The following is a 19566-nucleotide window of genomic DNA, read 5'->3' as shown; positions in this document are numbered from 1 at the left end:
ATCAAATGACTTACCGTCCCTGAGTCTCTCACCACCCTCGGGGCTGTGCTTTTTTCTCCGGGGCTCCTTGTTGCCAATTTGTAGGGAGAATTGAGTGAGATATTTCTGTCTGTTGCCACCTTCCCTCCCACAACGTCCCCCCAACGAGATGGTGAACTCTTGGGGACAGGGAGCTATGTCAGTTTACCATACCCCCACCCCCACCTGCTCCTCTGCCCCCTGTTCTCCATCTCAGTCAAAGGACCTCCTTCTGGAGATGCACAGAATCTTGGAGCCCCTTTACCTTCCTGGCCACCTCCCCTTCCCTGAATCCAGCCTGTCACCAGGTCCTGTGGACTCCTTCCCCAGCTGTCTCTACTCTCTCTGCCTCTCTCTGACCCCACAGCCCCTCTATTTTTTTTTGAGTGTCCCCAAAGTGCCAGGAACTGAGCTGGTCTCTGACCGCTGTCCCCTCTCAAGAGGACCAATACAGCAGCGTCTATAGCAACTGCCCCATCTCCAGGCTTGCCCCCCGCCCTCTCAGTACTTACTGTAATAGCTAAGGGATGGGGCAGTGGAGCGCGTGCCTGCAGATTCTGTTGCTAAGGAAACCACTTCCTTGGTTACCGGCCTGGGTAGCATTTGTCTCACTGGGTCTGGATCCCACTGAGTCGCCCCCACTCTCCAGGAAGATGAGGAGGAAGAGGTGGGAGAGAACAACAGGGGTGGGGAGGACGGGAGACAGGGAGCAAAAGACAGGCAGAGACACAGAGATTAAGAGAGACAGGGAGAGAGTTGCTTGCACAAAGAGAAGCAGAAATCAAGAAAGAGATTACGATGGAAGAGAGAGAGAGATTCAGGGGTGGGGGGAGGGAGAGAGAGAGGAGAAAGACAAGAAAGAAAAGAGGTTTAATGAGCAGCTGGAAGAAATAAAAGAGACCACAAAGAAAGAAATTGAGAGCAGGAGGCAGTGTAAAGAAAAACAGTGACGGGGGGTGGGGATGGCCAGAAAACAAACCAATGCAAGAGAGATGGGGGAAGGGAAGAAAGCCTCTAGGAGGAGCTGGGTCCCTGTAGGACCTTGCCCCCCACCATCCCCTTTGCCTCCCCATCCTTTTCTCCCACCCACATTGTCTACCAGGGATATGTTTGCAGCGGCCTCCAGGGTTCCTGGAGAAATCAGGAGGAAATCCCAGCCGTCAGCAGATGCTGGGCCCTGTTTGTTCTCCTTGAGTTCTGGAGGTGTACCGGAGGTGACAGCAGGATGAGAGCCTGCGTGTCCCGGCTTGCCGGCCAGGCATGTCCCCTGCCCTGGGGACCACTGGAATGCAAAGCTTTCCTTCCTCCTCAAGTGCCAGGGTTGGGGTGGCACTTTTTGGAGAGGGCACACAGACACATCAGACACTGGGCGGTCATCACACCAGCCTGGGGGATGCATCACCACACAGAAGGGCAGCTGAACACAGAGGCAGAGACAACGTTACACACCAAGATACACAGTTCTCCACAGGCAGTTAGCGTTGCACAGACCTCAAAGCAATGATGCTCCCAGAACATTCTCTGTCTCTGTCTCTTACACACACACACACACACACACACACACACACACACACACCAGAAAAACATTCCATTTGTGACCTTGCCTTACATGACAGTCTATCACGTGGTAGAATTATCAACAAAACTTGTTTTTAATGATGGTGTTGACCTGAGGAATCTTCAGACAGAGGCTGGTGGCCTGAGGTGACCACCAGCAAAGAACTGGCCCAGGTCTTGGGCCAGAGTCTCCCAGAGAGAGCTGACCTCTAAGAGGGAAGGGAGGCCAAGCCCTCTAACTGCTTCGTGAAAGAAGACTAGAAATTTGCCTGGGGGAAAGAAACACAGTACAAAATACATTCAGAGCCCCCTGGCTGGGCCCCGGGGTGGCCCGAATCCTACAGGTGAGGGGCTCGGGGAAGAGAACCACAGGTCCAACCCCCTGGCCCTCCTCTTTGCATGGCCACGTTCGAAGGGGTGGAATGTATTAGTCATATTCCTCTTAGAAAAATATATCTCTTTACACTCGCCTTCTCCACAGTCCCTTGGCTATCTGGGAATGAGCATTTATTTGCACCCCAAGGCTTCAGGGGTGGCTGCTTGGGGGGCTGCTCCAGACAGAACAGCAAAGAGCTGTGACCTATGGCTTTCGCACCTACATGGTGGGGGGATGGTTAGGTGCACACATGTGGGCTGGATGCGAAATCACCGGTACCCAAGGTGGCGGGGAGAGATGGGATCCTGGATCTCGATGCTTTCTGAGATAGACGATCAGTGATTCAGGTCCTCGGGAATCCTTTGGTTTGATGTCTCAGCATCAAAAGAGCAGCGTTTGTATGGACATGAGCAACCACCCCGTTCACCCCGTTCCTTAACCCCCTAAGAGAAGCTGGCCTATGACCAAAGGGAGGTCTACGGTCTGGGAAGGTAGTGGGGGGTCCCTTTCGCTCAGGGTTCCACCTGATTTGGAGCACTCTTGTTCTCTCTCCTGGATAGCAAGGGACCTACTGGTAGGGGTCAGAAGGGCAGTGTCAGATCAACATGTTGGAGCCCACGGTGGGGAGGGGTGTTACCAGAGCTCTCATTCTCGCTCAGATTCTGCATGTGGCTTGTGGCCGTCCTGGTGAGATAATGGCTGGTTCCTGAGGACCCTGGAAGTGGGTCACCACCTGGATACAGCTGGGGAAGAAAGGGAAGAATTCCAGCCCTCGAGGTGGACAGGAACCGGGTCATTTCTCAGGAGCACTGTGACCTGGTAGGGGGGTGGATTGGGATGTCAGTGACCCCACGCGGTGGCCCCAGTTAACCTGTTCTGAGCACCATTGCTTCCCTGGCCCACCCAGAATGTCAGAAACCTAAGGCCGCAGAGAAACTTCCCAGCAATCTTTCTTCAAACAGAAGTGGCTGGGATAAACCCTGGCGTCAGTGCTTCCTGGGCGGGGCAGAGACGGGGAAGCTATGAGTGCTCAGCTCAGCACGGAGCAGAGTCTGGGGCCACATTTTTCCACGTCATTCTCTTTAGCTCTTGCACCAGGGTCCTCAACACCTGCGGTGGGGCACCCTTGTCTCTGGGACACCCATGAGCCCTCCTTCCCACAAGTGGAGCCCAGAGTGGTGGGCACAGGGACACGGGAGACAGAGAAGGGTCCACGTGGCTAGAGCTCCCTAACCCAGTTGCCCCCTCCATCTCTGGGGGCGCGGTGTGAGTAGGCGGGGCGTGCCTGCACAGCCTCTTCGCCTGAGCCTCCTTTGTCATGCAGGGAACTCAGCGAAAGGCAACAGCAGCCATGGGGATTGTCCCCAGATCGAAGAGGGGACTGATGGGTGTGGGCCCCCAGGGGTCCGGAGTCCCCAGGGCCTGCTCGGTCTGGACTGCCAGCTCCCCGCCCCGCTCCGACCCATCATCTGGGGTAGTAGTCGTCGGGAACGCCCGTGAGGTTCCTCCCTTTAAGGGCCGCATCCACCGTCTTGATGTAGGCAGAGATGGTCTTCTGCATGTCCGCCGTGTAGGGGTCGTACTCCAGCTTCCGGAGCCCCGAGCGCTTGAAGTTGCCGTCCTTCTGGCTCTCCACACACAGCAGTCGGTCCTCCCTGACAGCCACACCCAGCAGCCCGACCATCCGGCCCAGCTGGACGAAGAGGTCCTGCTTCAGATCCTCAAAGTGCACCACCAGCACCTTCTTGCCGAACTTGAGCCAGTCCAGCGTGTGCGTGGCCCACCACGGGGCGTAGTTCCTTACGAACTCTGGCCACTCTGTGGACAGAGCAAGGAGGCCCAGGTCAGCGGGAGGACACAGGTCAGATGGCGTTGGCTATTCACAGCAGCGCCACCACTGTTAACCCTTAGATCACCAAACTCGCCTCCCTCCTCCCACCTCAGGGCTGCTGCTTCTGCCTGGAATCATCTTAGCCCTTCCTTCTCTCTGGGGAGAATGACATCTGTCTGGTGCTTACTCCATGCCAGGCACAGACATATATAAATCCTTGTTACTCTATTTTTATATTTTAATATATATTGATCTTAATATAGAGTATAATAAATATACTAATAGAGCGATCAATTCACTTATTCCTCACAAGAACACTGTGAGGCAGGCATCATCGTTTTCTTCATTTACAGAAGGGGAAATTCAGGCACAGAGAGGTTAAGTAACTTGCCCAAGGTCACGCAGCTAATAACTGGCAGAGCCAGAATTTGAAACCAAACAGTCTGGCATCAAAGTCTGGGCTTTTAACTACCAAGTTATCCTGTGTAGGAACAGTTATCCTGTGCAGTAACAGTATCTTCTCACAGGATAGTAATAGGGCCTTTGTACAGAGAAGTGGAAAAAGCATACAAAATTTTCAGCATGGTGCCCTGTACCCAGTAGGTGCTCAGTAAACGTTGGCTATTATTACTGTGATTATTCTGTTCTCAGGTGAGATGTCATCTTCCCTGACTCCCCAGGCTCAGGCAGGTACCTCCTCTGGGCTGAGGGCAGTTTAAATCAGATTATTTACATTGTCATTTTGACACCTTTCTATCCTATCTTTCTTTCTTTGCTTTCTATTGAAGTATCACACATTGTTTCTTTGTGCTGTTTGTTCCCTTGCCATGGTAAAAGGACAGGATGGATTTTCACCCAGATTGGGAGTGTGTGTTTGGGATCCCCTGACTCGAGAAAGAGACAGGCTACAACAGAATGTGGGAAATTCACCAGAGAGCCCTGGAGAGGACCTCAGAGAGACAGCCAGCCAGCCAGCCCCAGGAGCTGTTGAAACTCTGATAAAGGGGAACCCAGGAGGGGGGTCTTGGAGGATGTTGGGAACAGAGAGAGGGATTTGCAGCCTCAATTCTGAGCCCCAGCTGGAGAATCACGGGGCCTGTACTCCGGAACCCTGAAGCCATACCCCCTGCTTCTCACAGGGGCAGCACCATCCTGCACCCTCCAGACGGATATGTTTACTGAACGAGGCTCAGTGAGTCTCCCAAGCTGCGCTGGGGAGCCCAGCTGGTCCTTAATAACTAAATCCTCAACCTTTGCTGGATGATGGATACCCCTTATCTCATTTAATCATAGTAACTACCCTGAAAGGAAAAGACTACTGTTCATTTGTCACCAGTGAGGAAGCTGAGGCTCAGAGACGTGAAGTAATTTGCCCAAGGTCACACAGCCGGGAAGCATAATCCAGACCAGGCCTGCCTGATTCCAGGCCCCCATCTTTCCTAGGCACCAGCAGCCTCACCCCCACTCCCTCCCACTGCCTCACACCCAGCAGGGGCTTAATAAATGGTTGTTGAACTAAATTGAAATTCCCAGCCGCCAAGCTGTGATCTGATAAAGGGCTCCTCTTTCTTCGCAGAGCACATCAGAATCTGTGGTGAGGCTCCTGCTTCCCCAGTGACCCCCTGGAATACCACAGCCGCTTGGGAAATATTTATGCTGATGACAAAGATATATTTTCTTTTTGCGGTACGCCGGCCTCTCACTGTTGTGGCCTCTCCCGTTGCGGAGCACAGGCTCCAGACGCGCAGGCTCAGCGGCCATGGCTCACGGGCCCAGCAGCTCCACGGCATGTGGGATCTTCCCAGACCGGGGCACGAACCCACGTCCCCTGCATCGGCAGGCGGACTCTCAACCACCGCGCCACCAGTGAAGCCCCTGACAAAGATATTTTTTATCCTTCAAATAGATTATTTACAATGTATCTAGCTAACTGGGCCCGTACTGTTATAAGACCAGATGTATCTGTGTGATTAGGAAAAAATCTAGCATGTGTATACTCTGCTTTACTTTTTGAGAAAGAATGTCCCCATTCCTGAGTCATCTCACAGCATCCCTGGTGATTCAGGACAACTGCCGCTCCCATGGCAGAAACCCAGATGGATGCGGAAGGCACTCAGTTACTCAGTCCATCTGGATGGACTTCCAGGCTTAGCCACTTGTGACCATCTCAAGAGGTGCCTGGAGGGTGGTCCTCAAGAAAAAGGAAGGGCCTGTCTGCATGATGGCCTGGATCCCCCAGGTGGTGCCCCTGGCCTTGGACACAGGTTGGGGGGAGATGACATGGCATCCCTGTGACTGCAAACTTCCCTGGGGTGGGAATGTATGTTGCCTGAGCACCTACTGTGTGCCAGGACTGTGCTGGGCACTTTGCACGCACTACCTCGTGCAGTGCCCCTTACAAGAAGCCTGGAGAGTAGGAATTACTCTAGCTCCATCTTACACACGGGAATGAGCCTGGCTCCTGCCCTCCTGGCAAACCCTTTAAGAGCACCTGATCTGACCATCTCCAGCACTCTTCTCGCCCCAGATCCTAGTCTACATCCGCTTACCTCACCTTCAGGTGTCATCTAAGACACGGGTCTGTTCACTGAAGACTTTGGAGTCAGACTGCCAGGGTTCAAGACCCAGCTCCTCTCCATATTGGCTGTGTGAACTTGGGGATGTCAGGAGGTCTCCTTGAGCCTCAGTTTACCCATCTGCACAGTGGCAACTGTGCCAAGAACTCCATCCTAGACATGCCATACAGATGGAATGGAATAAGATTTGCAGACCCTGGCACCAGGCCTGGGACACAGGAGGCGCTGGATAAATGTTGGCTACAACTATTCTCGATGTTGGTCCCCAGCATCTCTGAGATGCCCCAAGTGGCCCACCATTTTGGGGCAGCAGATACTCGCCCCCTCCCCACCCCTTCCTAGAGCAAAGATCCCTCACTTGGAGCTCCTGAATGACTTCGCTGGAATGAAGAACAAAAATGAAAATGAAAAACAAAAGCCCTCATTTAGCTCAGGATTCCCGGTAATTGATGGCTGCCTTCAAACTGGGTAATAAAGGCACACTGTGCCGTGGACCACTGGTGATGAGCGCTGGTTCTGCCAGAACCGTCCCCCACAAGGGCCCGGCGGGACACGCGCTGGCCACTCTCTGCTTCATCTTCCTGTCAAAGGGAGGAACCGGGGTCTGATTAATAGCTTAACTGTATTTAATTCTCCACGGAATCATTAAACACGGTCTCTGTTTCATTAAACAGATCCAGGACAATTCACCTTGTGTAATCGTATCACATAAAACTTTGCTTTGGGCCCACTCCAGGGATATCATAAAATCAATGTTATGGAAACAAAAGCCGGGGGGGGGGTGGGTGGTGGTGACACGAGCCTCGACCCAGCTATAACTGGGAGGGGGACACGGGTGAGTGACCTCTCAGCAGGTGAGTGACCTCTGCTCTTAGGTGGGAGTAACCCTCACATTCCCGGCGAGCGTGTCCTAAAGCAGTGATTCTCAAATTTGAAAGCTCACAAGAAGCTTCTGGAAGGAATCTTGTTAAAATGAGAATTCTGATCCAGTAAGCGTGAGGTGGGACCTGAGAATCTGCATTTCAAAGGAATTCCCAAGTGATACTGACGCTGCTGGAGCAGGCAAGGGTCTCAAACTCAAGTGCCTACAGGGTCAGATGTTAATGCAGATGAGAGGACTGAGTGGGTGGGGTCCGTGGGGATGGGGTTCTTTGGGGAAGGCTCTCAGGCAGAGCACTTGAAGACCTGGGTCAGGCCTGGGAGGAAGCACTGGGAGAAGGTCCCTCCCAACCCAGACTAATGAGGGGGCCCCAGGCCCCCCATAGGAGGTGTGTGTCCTGAAATCTCCTCTTTCCCATCCCCTGCAGCCTCTGGGCTCAGCCTGTCCTGACACCTCCCTTATCTTCGGTTTTAAAGCTCCCAACTGTCTTGAATAAGGAAGAGGCAAGGTGGCTCCTGGGAATTAGGAAATTGCCTAAACCTGAGACGAGGGGTTATGCCAGGAGGGGGGAGCCTCTGAATGTACCGGAATGTCAGCAACACCCCGAGGTGAGAGACAGCCTGGTAGCTAATGCCTGGGTTTGGATCTCAGCTCGCTCAACTCCTGGGGCCTCCGCCACATGACCCGCTCCCTTCCTGGGATGGTGATCGTGGCAGCCCTTCTTACCTCCTCGGGTAATTAGAAGATGTAAATGAGATCATTATTGCTAAGTGCCTGGTCCCATATGAGCTTCCCAAGTGAATTCCCTCCCTTTTTACTTGGGGCAGTAGGATGCCTGGGAGGTGGAGAGCTGGACTCTAGTCCTGTCATTATGTGCCCGAGTGACTCTGGCAGGCCCTGCCTCTCTTGGGCCTCATTTTCCCCATTAATAGAGAATGAATCCATGGTTCTCAGGCCTGCCTGCACACTGCTTTAAAAAATACCAGTGCCCAGGCTCCACTCCAGTGATCGTCTGGGGTGCAGCCTTGGAACTGGGCCTTCCCCACATCCTGGGATTCTGATGTGCTGCTGGGGCTGAGGACGCCTGGGTTCAGCGATCTCCCAGGTCCTTTCCAGCTTGACAAGCAGAACATCTGCTCCTGGGACAGGATCCTGCCGTTGGCACCTGCAGACTTCTCAGCCTGGCCCCAAACAGTGGTCATTTTTGATTGTTCTACAAATAAATAATTCAGAGGTCTCTTTACCCCTGGGAACAAATGTCATCCCCTGTCCAAGCTTCCACCCCCTCACTGAGAGAGGGGGCGAAGTAGGGGAAGGGACAGACAGGCCCCTTGAGCAAACTGGGAACCCAGGGCACAGTTGGTCAGGCAGGCCCAAGAGTTTCCATCAGTGACATCAGTGCTGAGAATGTGATTGGCTGAGTTAATGTTGTCCTGCCTGCTCCAGTTCTCTCTGGGGAGGGGCTGGAGCGTGGAGCAGCTGGGGGCCAGGGGGAGGGTTTGGAGGAGTGGGAAGCACCCCTGGGCCTAGAGGCTGCAGCAGCCTGGTTCCTTGAAGCTGGATGAGGTTGGCTGGGCTCACGTTCACAGAGTACTTACTTGGCATCAGGAGCTCTGAGCGGGGGGATCTGTAGCCACTGACGTTCAGTCTAACTCATTATCATAGCTCAGTGGTTAAGGGTGTGGGCTCAGGAGCAAGACTCCCTGGGTTCAAACCCCTGCCCCACCACTTCCTGGAAAAGTGCCTTCACCTCCCTGAAACTAGCTTGCACCATCCATGACACAGGGTGAACTGTGTGAACCTAACCCAGGCATTAGCTACCAGGCTGCCTCTCACCTTGGGGTGTTGCTGACATTCTGGTCACGCATGGAGGTGACTTTCATTATGGTAATGGAGATATGGGTGATAACTGACATGGGATTTTGAGGAGGCTGGGTCTGACTTCGGAGCTCTCCCCACTACTGTGGGCTGCTGCTCTGTACTGAGACGTTCTTCCATTCTGGAATCTACTAAGCACCAGAGGTGAACATCAAATTCAGGTCATCTTAATGAAGTTTAGTGCTCGGAGACTGACACTGTCACTTCCCAGCTATACCTGGGGCAAGTCATTAACCTCTCTGAGTTTTCCAATCCAGAGTAGTGGAGGGGGTTCACAGAATGATGATCTTAGGAGCTCATAGGTGACCTCATGGCCACTCAGCCACTGACCTTGGGCTGGATTCAGATCCCAGGAAAGGGCTCTTGAATACGAGGGTCCACTGAGTGTTTTTAAAGGGTGAAATTCTTGGATTTTACCACCTCTACTTTATAAACAGGACAATGTAAGTTCATGGAGGTGAAGGCGCTTTTCTAGGAAGTGGTGGAGTTGGGATCTGAACTCAGGGAGTCTTGGTCCAGAGCCCAAGCCCTTAACCACTGTGCCACGGTAACAACCTGGCTCACAGAGGGTGATGCTGGTGGGTATGGTGGGACGTGCAAAGCATACCTCCTCATCTGTAAGAAGGACCTGGACACTTACACACATGCCTTCAAGGATGCCCTCCTGGATTCCTGGCAGGAGACAGCACTAGCCCCTCGCACTGCCCTCTACACCCTAGGGCTCCACCCCCCCACTCCAAAGCAGTACCTTTGCCCTTCCAATGGGCGTGGGCAGCGAAGCCGATGTGTCCGCCATACTTGCGGTTGAACTCCGCCATGAGGGCCTTGTAGGGGTTGCGGATGAGCAGGATGGCCGCGTCGAAGGCCTCGATCTCCTTCTGGCCACTCTCGTGCGTCTTGATGCAGATGGTCCTCCCGCTGCGCCAGTGGTCCCGCTCACCTTTAAACCCTTCCCACAACCAGGGGGTTAGGGAACGTGGCACTGAGCCGAGGGAGACAAGAGGTCCACCCCACCCCCTCCCGGACCCCTTCAGGAATCCTCAGACGTTCATTTGTCTACTCATTCATTTACTCACGTACTTACAGAGCACCTACTACATGCCAGGCACTGTGCAGGGAGAAAATGATTTACAGAAACATCCATGGGTCTTAGTTTTTGAGAGATAATTTGAATAGTGACATAGATGAATGTAAAGTCACTGCCGTGGTTAGAGCTACAGAAGAGGAGTCATCATGCCTACGTGCCACAGGAGGGGCCTGACAGTGGTGTGCTGGAGGATTCCTCTTTGGGTGGAGTCTACATCTCTACCCCACTGATGCTGGGCACGCCGTATGACTTGCTTTGGCCAGCGGATAGGGCGGAAATGGGTCTCTGCCAAAGTCTTAGGATGCATCACATTTCTGTTCACTCTGTGTGTTTCTGCTGTCACTGTGAGAAGGACATGCCCTGGAAGCCTGTTGGCCCCAGATGGTGAGAGACCCATGGAACAGACACGGGTCCAACCTGCAGTCTGCAGCTGAGCAGCCCAGCCAGCCTGGCCAAGATCACTGACCTAGTCAGGCAGCATCCAGAAAGACTTCCTGGGAGAAGAGGTGCTTAGGCTGAGAACTGAAGGACGAGGAAGAATTTACCAATCCAAGTGAGGAGGGAAAGGTGGTGGGAACAGCAGGTGCAAAGGTCCTGTGGTGGGTGGGAAGAAATGTGTCGCACATGAGCGACTGGTACAGGAGAGCAGAGGGCAAGAGGGGGTTGTGATGAAGAGTTTTAGTACTGGACCAGAAAGACTACACAGCCCTTAAAAGGAATTAAGCAAAAGGAAGGAGGGACCGGATCAGGTTCTCATTTCAAAAGCTGAGGAACTGAAAGACGTTCTGGGTAGCTGGAGGATGCTTCTATAGCACCGACTCCATGCTGAACACTGCTCTGAGCCCTTTTCATGTAGTAGACAACTGATCCTTTCAATAATCCTTTGTGGGTTTTATCTGATAGATGACGAAACTGAGTCCCAGGGAGAGCAAATAACTTGCCCAAGTTACAGAGCTAGCGAGAGGCCCTTCCAATGGGCATGGGCAGCAAAGCCGATGTGTCCGCCATACTTGCGGTTGAACTCTGCCATGAGGGTCTTGTAGGGGTTGCGAATAAGGTTCAAAGCTAAGCCATCCTGCTGCCCAAGACTGTGCTCTTCTCCATCTTGGCCTCCCATGCCCATGAGAGTTAAGGCATTTGGATGGGCTCTTCGAAGCCAGTTAGAATGCTAATGTATCAATACTAGACCTTCAAGACACTGGCTGTGTGTCCAACTCAAATGAGTGATCTGGGACATCGTGTCACGTCTTTGGGCTTCAGTTTCCTGTATGAGGTGCCCAGCATACAGTAAGTGCTGAAGGAATGACTTAAATGGAGGGAAGGTCCCAGGCACATAGTAGGTGCTTAATAAGTGTCTAATGTTGACAGAAGCAGGTGAGGTACCCAGGACATGATACTCAGGAAATGTTTGTGGGATGTAAGTGAAGGGAAGGTACCAAGCATATAGTAGGTCTCGATAAACATGCCTAGGTGAGCTGAGCAGCACACAGTAGGTGCTCAGGAAGGGGTATTCCCATGCCCTCCCAGGGGGTCCTTCCCGAGCTCCTGCCCCCGTTCCCTGTTCCCCTCCGCCTCCTCACCTTTGTTGTAGAGAGAACCGTCGAAGTAGTAGCTGCCGGTGTAGAAGCCGGTGGCCAGCTCGATGAGGTGGCGAGCCCACGTGTTGCCGGCACCTGGGAAGCTGGCCAGAGCGATGAGCTGCTTGGACTTGGCTGGAAGGAACCTTCTGTCCATGCAGCGGTTGTCTGCAAAGGGCAGGGCACAGACAGGGGTCAGTGGCAGGGGCACAGCAGAAGGAGCCTGTTTAGAAGGGACCAGGGTGTGAGTCCCATCCCTGCCACCTCCCAGCTGTACGACCCGGTGCTTTCTGGGCCTGTCTCCTCATTTGGAAACGGGAAAATGGTTATATGAGATAATATATGAAAAAGGATAAGCACATGGTAGGGATTCAATAAAAGTCAGCCAGGAGGATGAGCCTTCTCTCCAGCCTCAGTTTCTCCCCTGTCCCACTGAGTCTCTTATCACCCCCACACCTGCCTCCAGATTAAAACTCACAAATGCCGTCCATCTGCATGGGACTGAGTCCAAGGTTTTTATCTTGACCTTCAAGCCCCGTGTGGCCTGGCCCTTGCATCCTCCCGGGCTCACGCCACCCACATGCTCTCCCCTCAAACTCCCTCACCTGCCAGCCACTTGGTTCACTGTCTCATCCGTGCTCTGCTCCTTCCTGACTTGGCAGCTTCAGGTGCACTGGTCCCTCCGCCTTCACTGCCTCCTACCTGTCTTTGACTGCTTATTATCCTGCTCTCTGCTGAACTGGACCCTTCCTTCCTCCCTTCCTTCCTTCTTTCCTCCCTCCCTCCCTTCCTTCCTTCCTTCCTTCCCTCCCTCCCTCCCTTCCTTCTCTGACTCCCTGGGCTATCATTAGTGTACTATGTCCATCTCTCTTGTATTACTTTCTGCTACTGTAATTCAAATCATTATTTGTTTAGTCAGAAACCCTGCCCATATTGTCCTTTGCTGATTTCCTGGCACTTTCCATACTATCTGGCATCCACCTAACCATCCATCTACCCATCCATCCAAGAAACATTTATTATCCTTACTTGCTTTCTCACAATAGCGCTTCAAGGGAAAAGTCTGAAGTCCTAAATTTAAATTCCAATTCTGCCATCTCCTTGCTGGGTAACCTTGGAAAAATGATGGATCTGAATAAACCTCAGTTTCCTCACCTGTAAAATGGGAATGCTGATAATGATGACATCCTGGGGGTTGGTTAGGAGGGTTAGAAGAGAGAATGGGTGTTGAGTGTTAACACAGGGCTCACATGCTGTGAGCTCTTAGTATTGATGCTGCTAGCCAGAGACCAGGTCTCTTCCCCGTCATGCAGGTTTAATCTGTTTGTTCAGAGGAGAGCAGATTTTGGAAAAAAACAAACCAAAAAGCATCTTTATCAAGCCAAGTAGGTGTCTGGGAATGGTCTTCACGGGAACACATTGCAAAAAGGAGCCTAGATGCAAAACTTTCTGGAGAGTGGTTATGTTTTATATTTTGACAGGGGTGTGGATTTCATAGGACCCAGTTGGCATCAAATAGTACACTTAAAATTTGTGCATTTCACTCTATGTAAATGCTACTTCAAAAAATCATAAGTGGGGCTTCCCTGGTGGCGCAGTGGTTGAGAGTCCGCCTGCCAATGCTGGGGACATGGGTTCGTGCCCTGGTCCGGGAAGATCCCACATGCTGCGGAGCGGCTGGGACCGTGAGCTATGGCCGCTGAGCCTGCGCGTCTGGAGCCTGTGCTCCGCAACGGGAGAGGCCACAGCAGTGAGAGGCCCGCGTACCGCAAAAAAAAAAAAAAAAAAAAAAAAATCATAAGTAAATATTGAATTATAATTAGTGATATGCAGACTGAAGTGTAATGATGTTTGCAACTTACTCCGAAATGCATCCAAAAATAAAAATTGAGGGATGGAGAAATGGAGAGATGTATGATAAAGTAAACAGAACAAAATGTCGACAGATGTAAAATCTGTAGGATAAGTCTAGCAGGTTCACTGTGTAATTCTTTCCATTTTTTTCTGGAGGTTTGACATTTTTTCATAATAAAATGTTGGGAGAGAGAAAGAACCTGGCCCCTCAATTTCCCCTGAAAACAGAATTCTCCATTCAAATACTGCCTGGGCGGCGAGGATAAAGCTGGTTATTTTCAGCACTAAAAAGGAAGTTGATTTGGTTCTTAAGCTCCACAAATCGAAACAGATGCTGGAGGCAGTGTTGTATATAGTTTTGGAATCAGACAGACCTGTGTTTCGATCTCGGATGATCATGGCCTAGTTGTGTGACACTGAACAAGGCTCTTCACCTCTCTGAGCCCCAGTTTCCTCACCTGTAAAGTGGGGCTAATAAACCTTACAGGATTAGATGGATAATGCATGTGAAGTATTTGCAGTATATGTTGAGAAGCTGAGATTAAGAGTGCAGGCTCAGGACCCAGATTGCCTTGGTCTGAATCCCAACTCTGTTCTGTCCCAGCTGTGTGACTCTGGCCAAGCTCCTCAACCTCTCTGTGCCGAGTTGCCATACTTGTAAAACGGTAATAATAACAGCACCTATGTCATTGGACTGTTATGAGGATTAGATGAGTTAATTCAGTCTAAAGAGCTTAGACAGTACCCGGCACACAGTAGGTACTCAATAAATGGCTGCCATCGTGGACCAGACTCTTGGCGGCCTCATGAACCACATGACTCTCAAGCCACCCCAGTGTGTAGGGCCTGCAAGTGTGACATGGGAAATTGAACATCAGTAATGGCCTGGGGCCAGGCACTGGGAATGAGCAAACCCATCAATCAGGGGCTATTGAAAAGGCTCCAGTGTCGGTTCTGTCCACATCAAAGCTGTTCATGGTCACGGGATAATTAAGCTGTGTATGACCCTTCCCCCAAGCTGGGGTAACACAGTTCTGCACAGAGTAACCAACACTTCCTGGAAACTAACAAACACTCATCCTTCCTCACCAGAGTGTAAATAAAGCCAAGGGCCACACTGGCTAAAGACATTTCTGCTCACTGGGCTCTGAGCAATATTCAGCTGCCATGGAAGCAGCCGCAGTTGGCCACCACCGGTACCCCCATCAGGCCAAACAGGGGACAGGCTGTTGGTGAAGCTGCCACTAGCTCTTACAGCACCTTTGTAAAAATCAGGTAAAGGTTCCCTCCCCTTCCTCTGGGCAGATGTGCGGCCATCCAGAGTGCACGGCATGACAGGCAGAGCACAGGCTGGCTTTCAGGCATTACTTTTCTTCTAGGTTATGCCTGTGCAGTGCGCAACCTGCCCGACCATATATGGCAGTCTAGTTCCTGGGAGATGAAGAGGAGGTCTAGCCCAGTGGTGTTTTGTTAGCTCTCCAGGCTTCAGAGGGTGCGGGGAGTGTCCTTGGCACTGTGGGTAGAGGTTTCTAGCAGGGACTTTGGAGTCAGAGACCTGAAAGCAAATCACTCTTGTAGATGTGTGATTATGGCCAGTTCTCAATCTCTCTGAGTCTTGGTTCTCCCATCTGTAAAACGGGGATGGTATCATCCTGATCATAGGCTTACTGTGGGCTTCCCATCATTAAATGAGATGAAGCTTGGCACAGGACTGCACGTCGCAGGTGGACAGTTTTTTCAGATATTGGGGTAATCCTTCACGGGCTTCCTTTGGGCTGAGCATCCCAGCAAGGCACCTTTCCAAGTGCCACCACCTTTCATGATGCCTCCAGCAGGAGAAAAGATTTTCATCTAGAAATATTATAAACACCATGACCTCAGGCAAGTCCTTTACCTGTGCTGAGTCTCAGTTTCCCTACCTGTAAAGAAGGCATAATGACTATTCCTGCCTCACAGGAAAGCTGAGGGGAATCAGTGAGAAAATGCATACGAAGGACTCAACACTGAGTCTGGCACAAAGAAAGTCCCTAAGTGCCACCATCACCACCACCACCACCATCGTCATCACAGTCCGGTACCCCAACAGATGGAAGAGGAGATAAACATTGAGTGTGGGTTCCACTAGCAGAGGAAGAAGGATAAAAGCGGAAAGGATGAGTGAGACAGAGAAAGAGAAGAAAAAGTTACAGGTAAATTTGCAGAATCTTAGAATTGGAAGGCTAACCATCTACAGCTTCATTTTACAGATGGAGAAACTGAGGCCCAGAAAGGGGACATGACTCGCCCAGGATCATGCAGTGGGTCTGTGTTGAAGACCCAAGTCTCCTACTCCCAGATCAGATGTTTTCCCATTCAAGCTCACAGCCCCCATTACAGGAAGAGCCACCAAGGGGGTCTTCAGTATAAGGGATAGAGATGAAGGTTTTCAGAACCATCGCCCCCCGGGGGCCCTCCCTCCATTGCCCATGCAGGATCTCTAAGCCTGGCTATGCTCACCAGCCCTGCCTCTGCCCTCTGCCCTCTGCTCTCTGGCCTGCACAGTCCTCTTGCTGACAGGCTGGCTGGAATGGACTGGCTGGAGCATCTCTGGGAGGGAGGCCGCTGGGAGAGCTTCTGGGGGTCTGCTGGGTCGGGGCGGACCTGGCTTACCTTGGACCTGCGTCTGATACACAATGAAGTAACTGGGTGTCCCGCAGCTCTCAAACTCCTCCGCGCTGCACTTCTGGGCACAGAGCTGTTCGTCCTCTCTCTCGTGGAGGGGAAATCGCGTAGTGGGGAAGCCACAGTGGCAGGCGGTGCCCGCAAGGGCTGCCAGTGGGTACTCCTGGGGATGAAGCAGGAGAGGAAAGGGAAGAAAGTCACCAAATCCCTGGACAGCCCGGACTCTGGGTGCAGAACAGGATTTGCGTTCCAATCGTCCCCTTCTCCATCACTCTCCCCAGCTCAAGGGTCCCCAAGCTTCAGCAGCAAGATTTTGCCCTACCTGCGTACCTCCTGTACTATTATATTTTCCAGCTTTTTTGAGGTATAATTAAGTAAAAAATTGCATCTATTTAAGATGTGCGACTTGACGTTTCAATGTATGTATACATTGTGAAATAATCACCACAATCAAGCTAGTCAACACACCCATCACCTCACAGTTACCATTTTCTTTTTTGCTTTCCTGTACTATTATTCATTTATTTGTTTCCTTTATGTGTCAAGTCACTTTTTAAAATTAATTTATATATATATATATATATATATATATAAAATTTTTGGCTGTGTTGGGTCTTCGTTGCTGCGCACGGGCTTTCTCTATTCAAAGGAACTATTTATTACTCCTGAAAGTAGCACTGGTTGAGAAGTATCACTTCCATACATTTCCATACTGTAAACCCCAATACTGCAGAAAGAAAACCACATGATTAAATTCTAACTAGGCACTCTGCCTGCCAAGAACTTGAGCCTGGGGTCGACTCTGTTTTTCCTGCAAAAGGGAGATTAGGTGAGGGGAGAGAGGTGTTAAAGATACTTTAGCACTGAAAAGCAGCTTTCTCCTGGAGGTCTTGAAAGAAAACTGAAAAAGAAAAGTTTTTCTTATGGCCATGCATTATGCCAGAGTAAATCCTCTGTGTCTGACAGTGATATGAAGCCCATGCTTTGGGAAAAGCTGTCTGAATCCTTCCTTTTAAGCCAAAGAGGATGTTGATACCTACCCGTAGCCGCAGTCTTTGCTGGGAGAGCTGCTCCTAATTGTTTTATTTGTTCTATGAAAGAGCTAAGTGGGAGCAGGCTGGGCCTGAGATCTGGAGGGCAATGGACCGTCCTTGGTCCAACTTGCTTCTGCTCAGACGCATGAAGCTGAATTCTCCCTGGCAGCTGGTCCAGGAATAATGTGGTAACAAACCAAGGTCATACCGCCGTGGCTGGTTCCGGTGAGCTTTGCCGTGGTAGGTAGGTTTGGTTTATTTCTCACAGGTGTTAAATATGAGCTACAGCACGTAGCCAAAGATCAGAGAGATGCTGATACAGGTGGGTGGACCTGGGCTGGGACTGATGGTATTTTCTAGCCGGTGACCCATGTTGAAGCCTCCTCTGATACCCTAAGTCTTTCAGACCCTCCACCACTTGACACAAGCAGCTCTGGACCCCTGTCCACTTAATCCCCTCAATTTTCCTCCTGTGGTGCTCTAAGGAGATTAGAAGAAACTAGAAGAGGGAGGTTTGCAGCGGGGTCTTCCTGTCGCCCCCCACCCCGCCCACACAACCTGCCCACACCTTTGCTTCCCTCCAGTCCTATGTGCAGCTGGACCCTCTTCCATCCTGGTTTGCCCTGTGACCTCACTGTCTTGTGTTTGTCCTCCACCTCTGGCTGATCTGTAGGTTCCTCCAGAGCCCTCAGGACAGAGGAATGTCCACCTGGAGGGGATGCCATGGGAGGGGGATTCCTGCCCAAGAGAGAAAGCTGGACAAAAAGATGGTCAAACCTCCTTCATTCTTATGAACATCGCCCCTGACCTTCCAGGATGCCTCTTGGGAGCAGAGCAAGCACTCAGGAAATGCTTGGTGACCTGAAGTGGCCTGGCTGCCCTTGAATGGTTCCTGGAAGCCTCTCTGTGGGGTCTCTAGGGTAGCTCAGAAGTCAAGAGAATAGATTTGGTGTCAGTCCCAGTTCTGCCACTTGCTTGCGCTGTGAGCTTGGGCAAGTGACTTCATCTGTCTGAGCCTTGTTTTTGTCATCTGTGAAATGGGGATGAAAATTCCCAACACCTAGCTTTGTTGTGAGAGGTAAACTGTGTGACCCGTAGGGCAGAGGGCTGCATGGAGGAGGTGCTCGGTAAGTGGCAGTTTCTATGATGATCCTTTCAGTCTTCCTGAGACATGCTTTGTGAATTAGGAGCCTTGATGAAAGAAAAGCCAAGCAGGATGAGTCAGAGCAGGTGGGGGCATTCAGCAGTTGGGGCACACGCTGAGCACCCAGGAAGAGCCACAAAGTTGGCCCCCAGCAAATGTCAGCATCATGGAGGATAAAGACCATATCTTGTTGACTTTGCACCCCCAGCACTGAGCACAGGGGCCTGGCACAAAGCAGGTTCTCATCAAATATTAGCTGAGTGAATGAACGAAATGGGCAACCACCTTCTTGTGGTTGGGGAGGGCTGGTTCTCCTTTGGACCCTCGTGTAATTAGCTCACCTTGAGTGAAGGAGGGAGCTCCTCAGACATCACTGAATGCCAGCGATGAGCCTAGCTCTGTGCTGGGTATTGGGAGTGGTCACAAAATGTTTTGGGCCACAGTCTCTGCTCTTGTGGTGTTCCCTGTCTGGCTTGGGAGGAAGGATAAACAGTCACCCATCAAGGATCTCAGGCTGAGAAAGGATCAGCCAGTTGGATCATCCAGTCCAACTGATATCCAGTGTCCAAAGTTCCGTATGCCACAGCCGCTCTCCCTCTGCTTGCATACCTCCAGTGACGGGGAACTCACACTGTCACAAGGTGGGATTGTCCTTGCCTTTACCTGGCAATCTTCTACACACGCTTCTCGGCCCAGTTCACATGTGGCCCTCATTCCTGAGCAGTCCTCACTATTAGAACAAACACACTTCTTTGGAGGGAAAGAAATGGGCCCCATGTAACTCCTACCCTCCGGATCCACATGAAACAGTCACATTCCCCCCATGTCACAGATCACAGATCACAGTAATGACCTCTCTCATCCCAGCTGGGCTGCTGCTCCTCCAGCCAAGCATCCCGTTCCTCCAGCTGCTCCACACCACCCTCCCCAGAGCTCCGTGCACAGAACCAGGCTCACCTTCTCTGTGCAAAGGTCCACACACTTGTCCACAGACATGTTGGGCATGGCAGCCGTCACGGGCAAGGCCAGGGAGAGGTTGTCGGGCCTGCGGAAGCAGCCTCGGAAGACTGCACTTCCATCTGGAGAGACAGAG

General features: G+C 51.6%; 1 protein-coding gene across 1 annotated transcript in view; it reads right to left on the bottom strand.

The window, feature by feature from the left end:
• Positions 1-1692: 1692 nt before the first annotated feature.
• Positions 1693-19566, bottom strand: part of WSCD2 (WSC domain containing 2) — a 102845-nt gene continuing 84971 nt past the window's right edge. The window contains exons 5-9 of the mRNA XM_079942466.1: positions 19431-19552; positions 16284-16458; positions 11784-11948; positions 9865-10065; positions 1693-3769 (exon numbers count right to left, since the gene is read on the bottom strand). Of these exons, the coding sequence (XP_079798592.1) occupies positions 3417-3769; positions 9865-10065; positions 11784-11948; positions 16284-16458; positions 19431-19552 (1016 nt within the window). The 3' untranslated portion in view covers positions 1693-3416. The remainder of the gene's footprint in view (positions 3770-9864; positions 10066-11783; positions 11949-16283; positions 16459-19430; positions 19553-19566) is intronic.

This window comes from Stenella coeruleoalba, assembly GCF_951394435.1.
Source record: "Stenella coeruleoalba genome assembly, chromosome: 14".
NCBI classification, from domain to species: Eukaryota; Metazoa; Chordata; class Mammalia; order Artiodactyla; family Delphinidae; genus Stenella; species Stenella coeruleoalba.
This window is presented reverse-complemented; position numbering and strand designations above follow the sequence as displayed.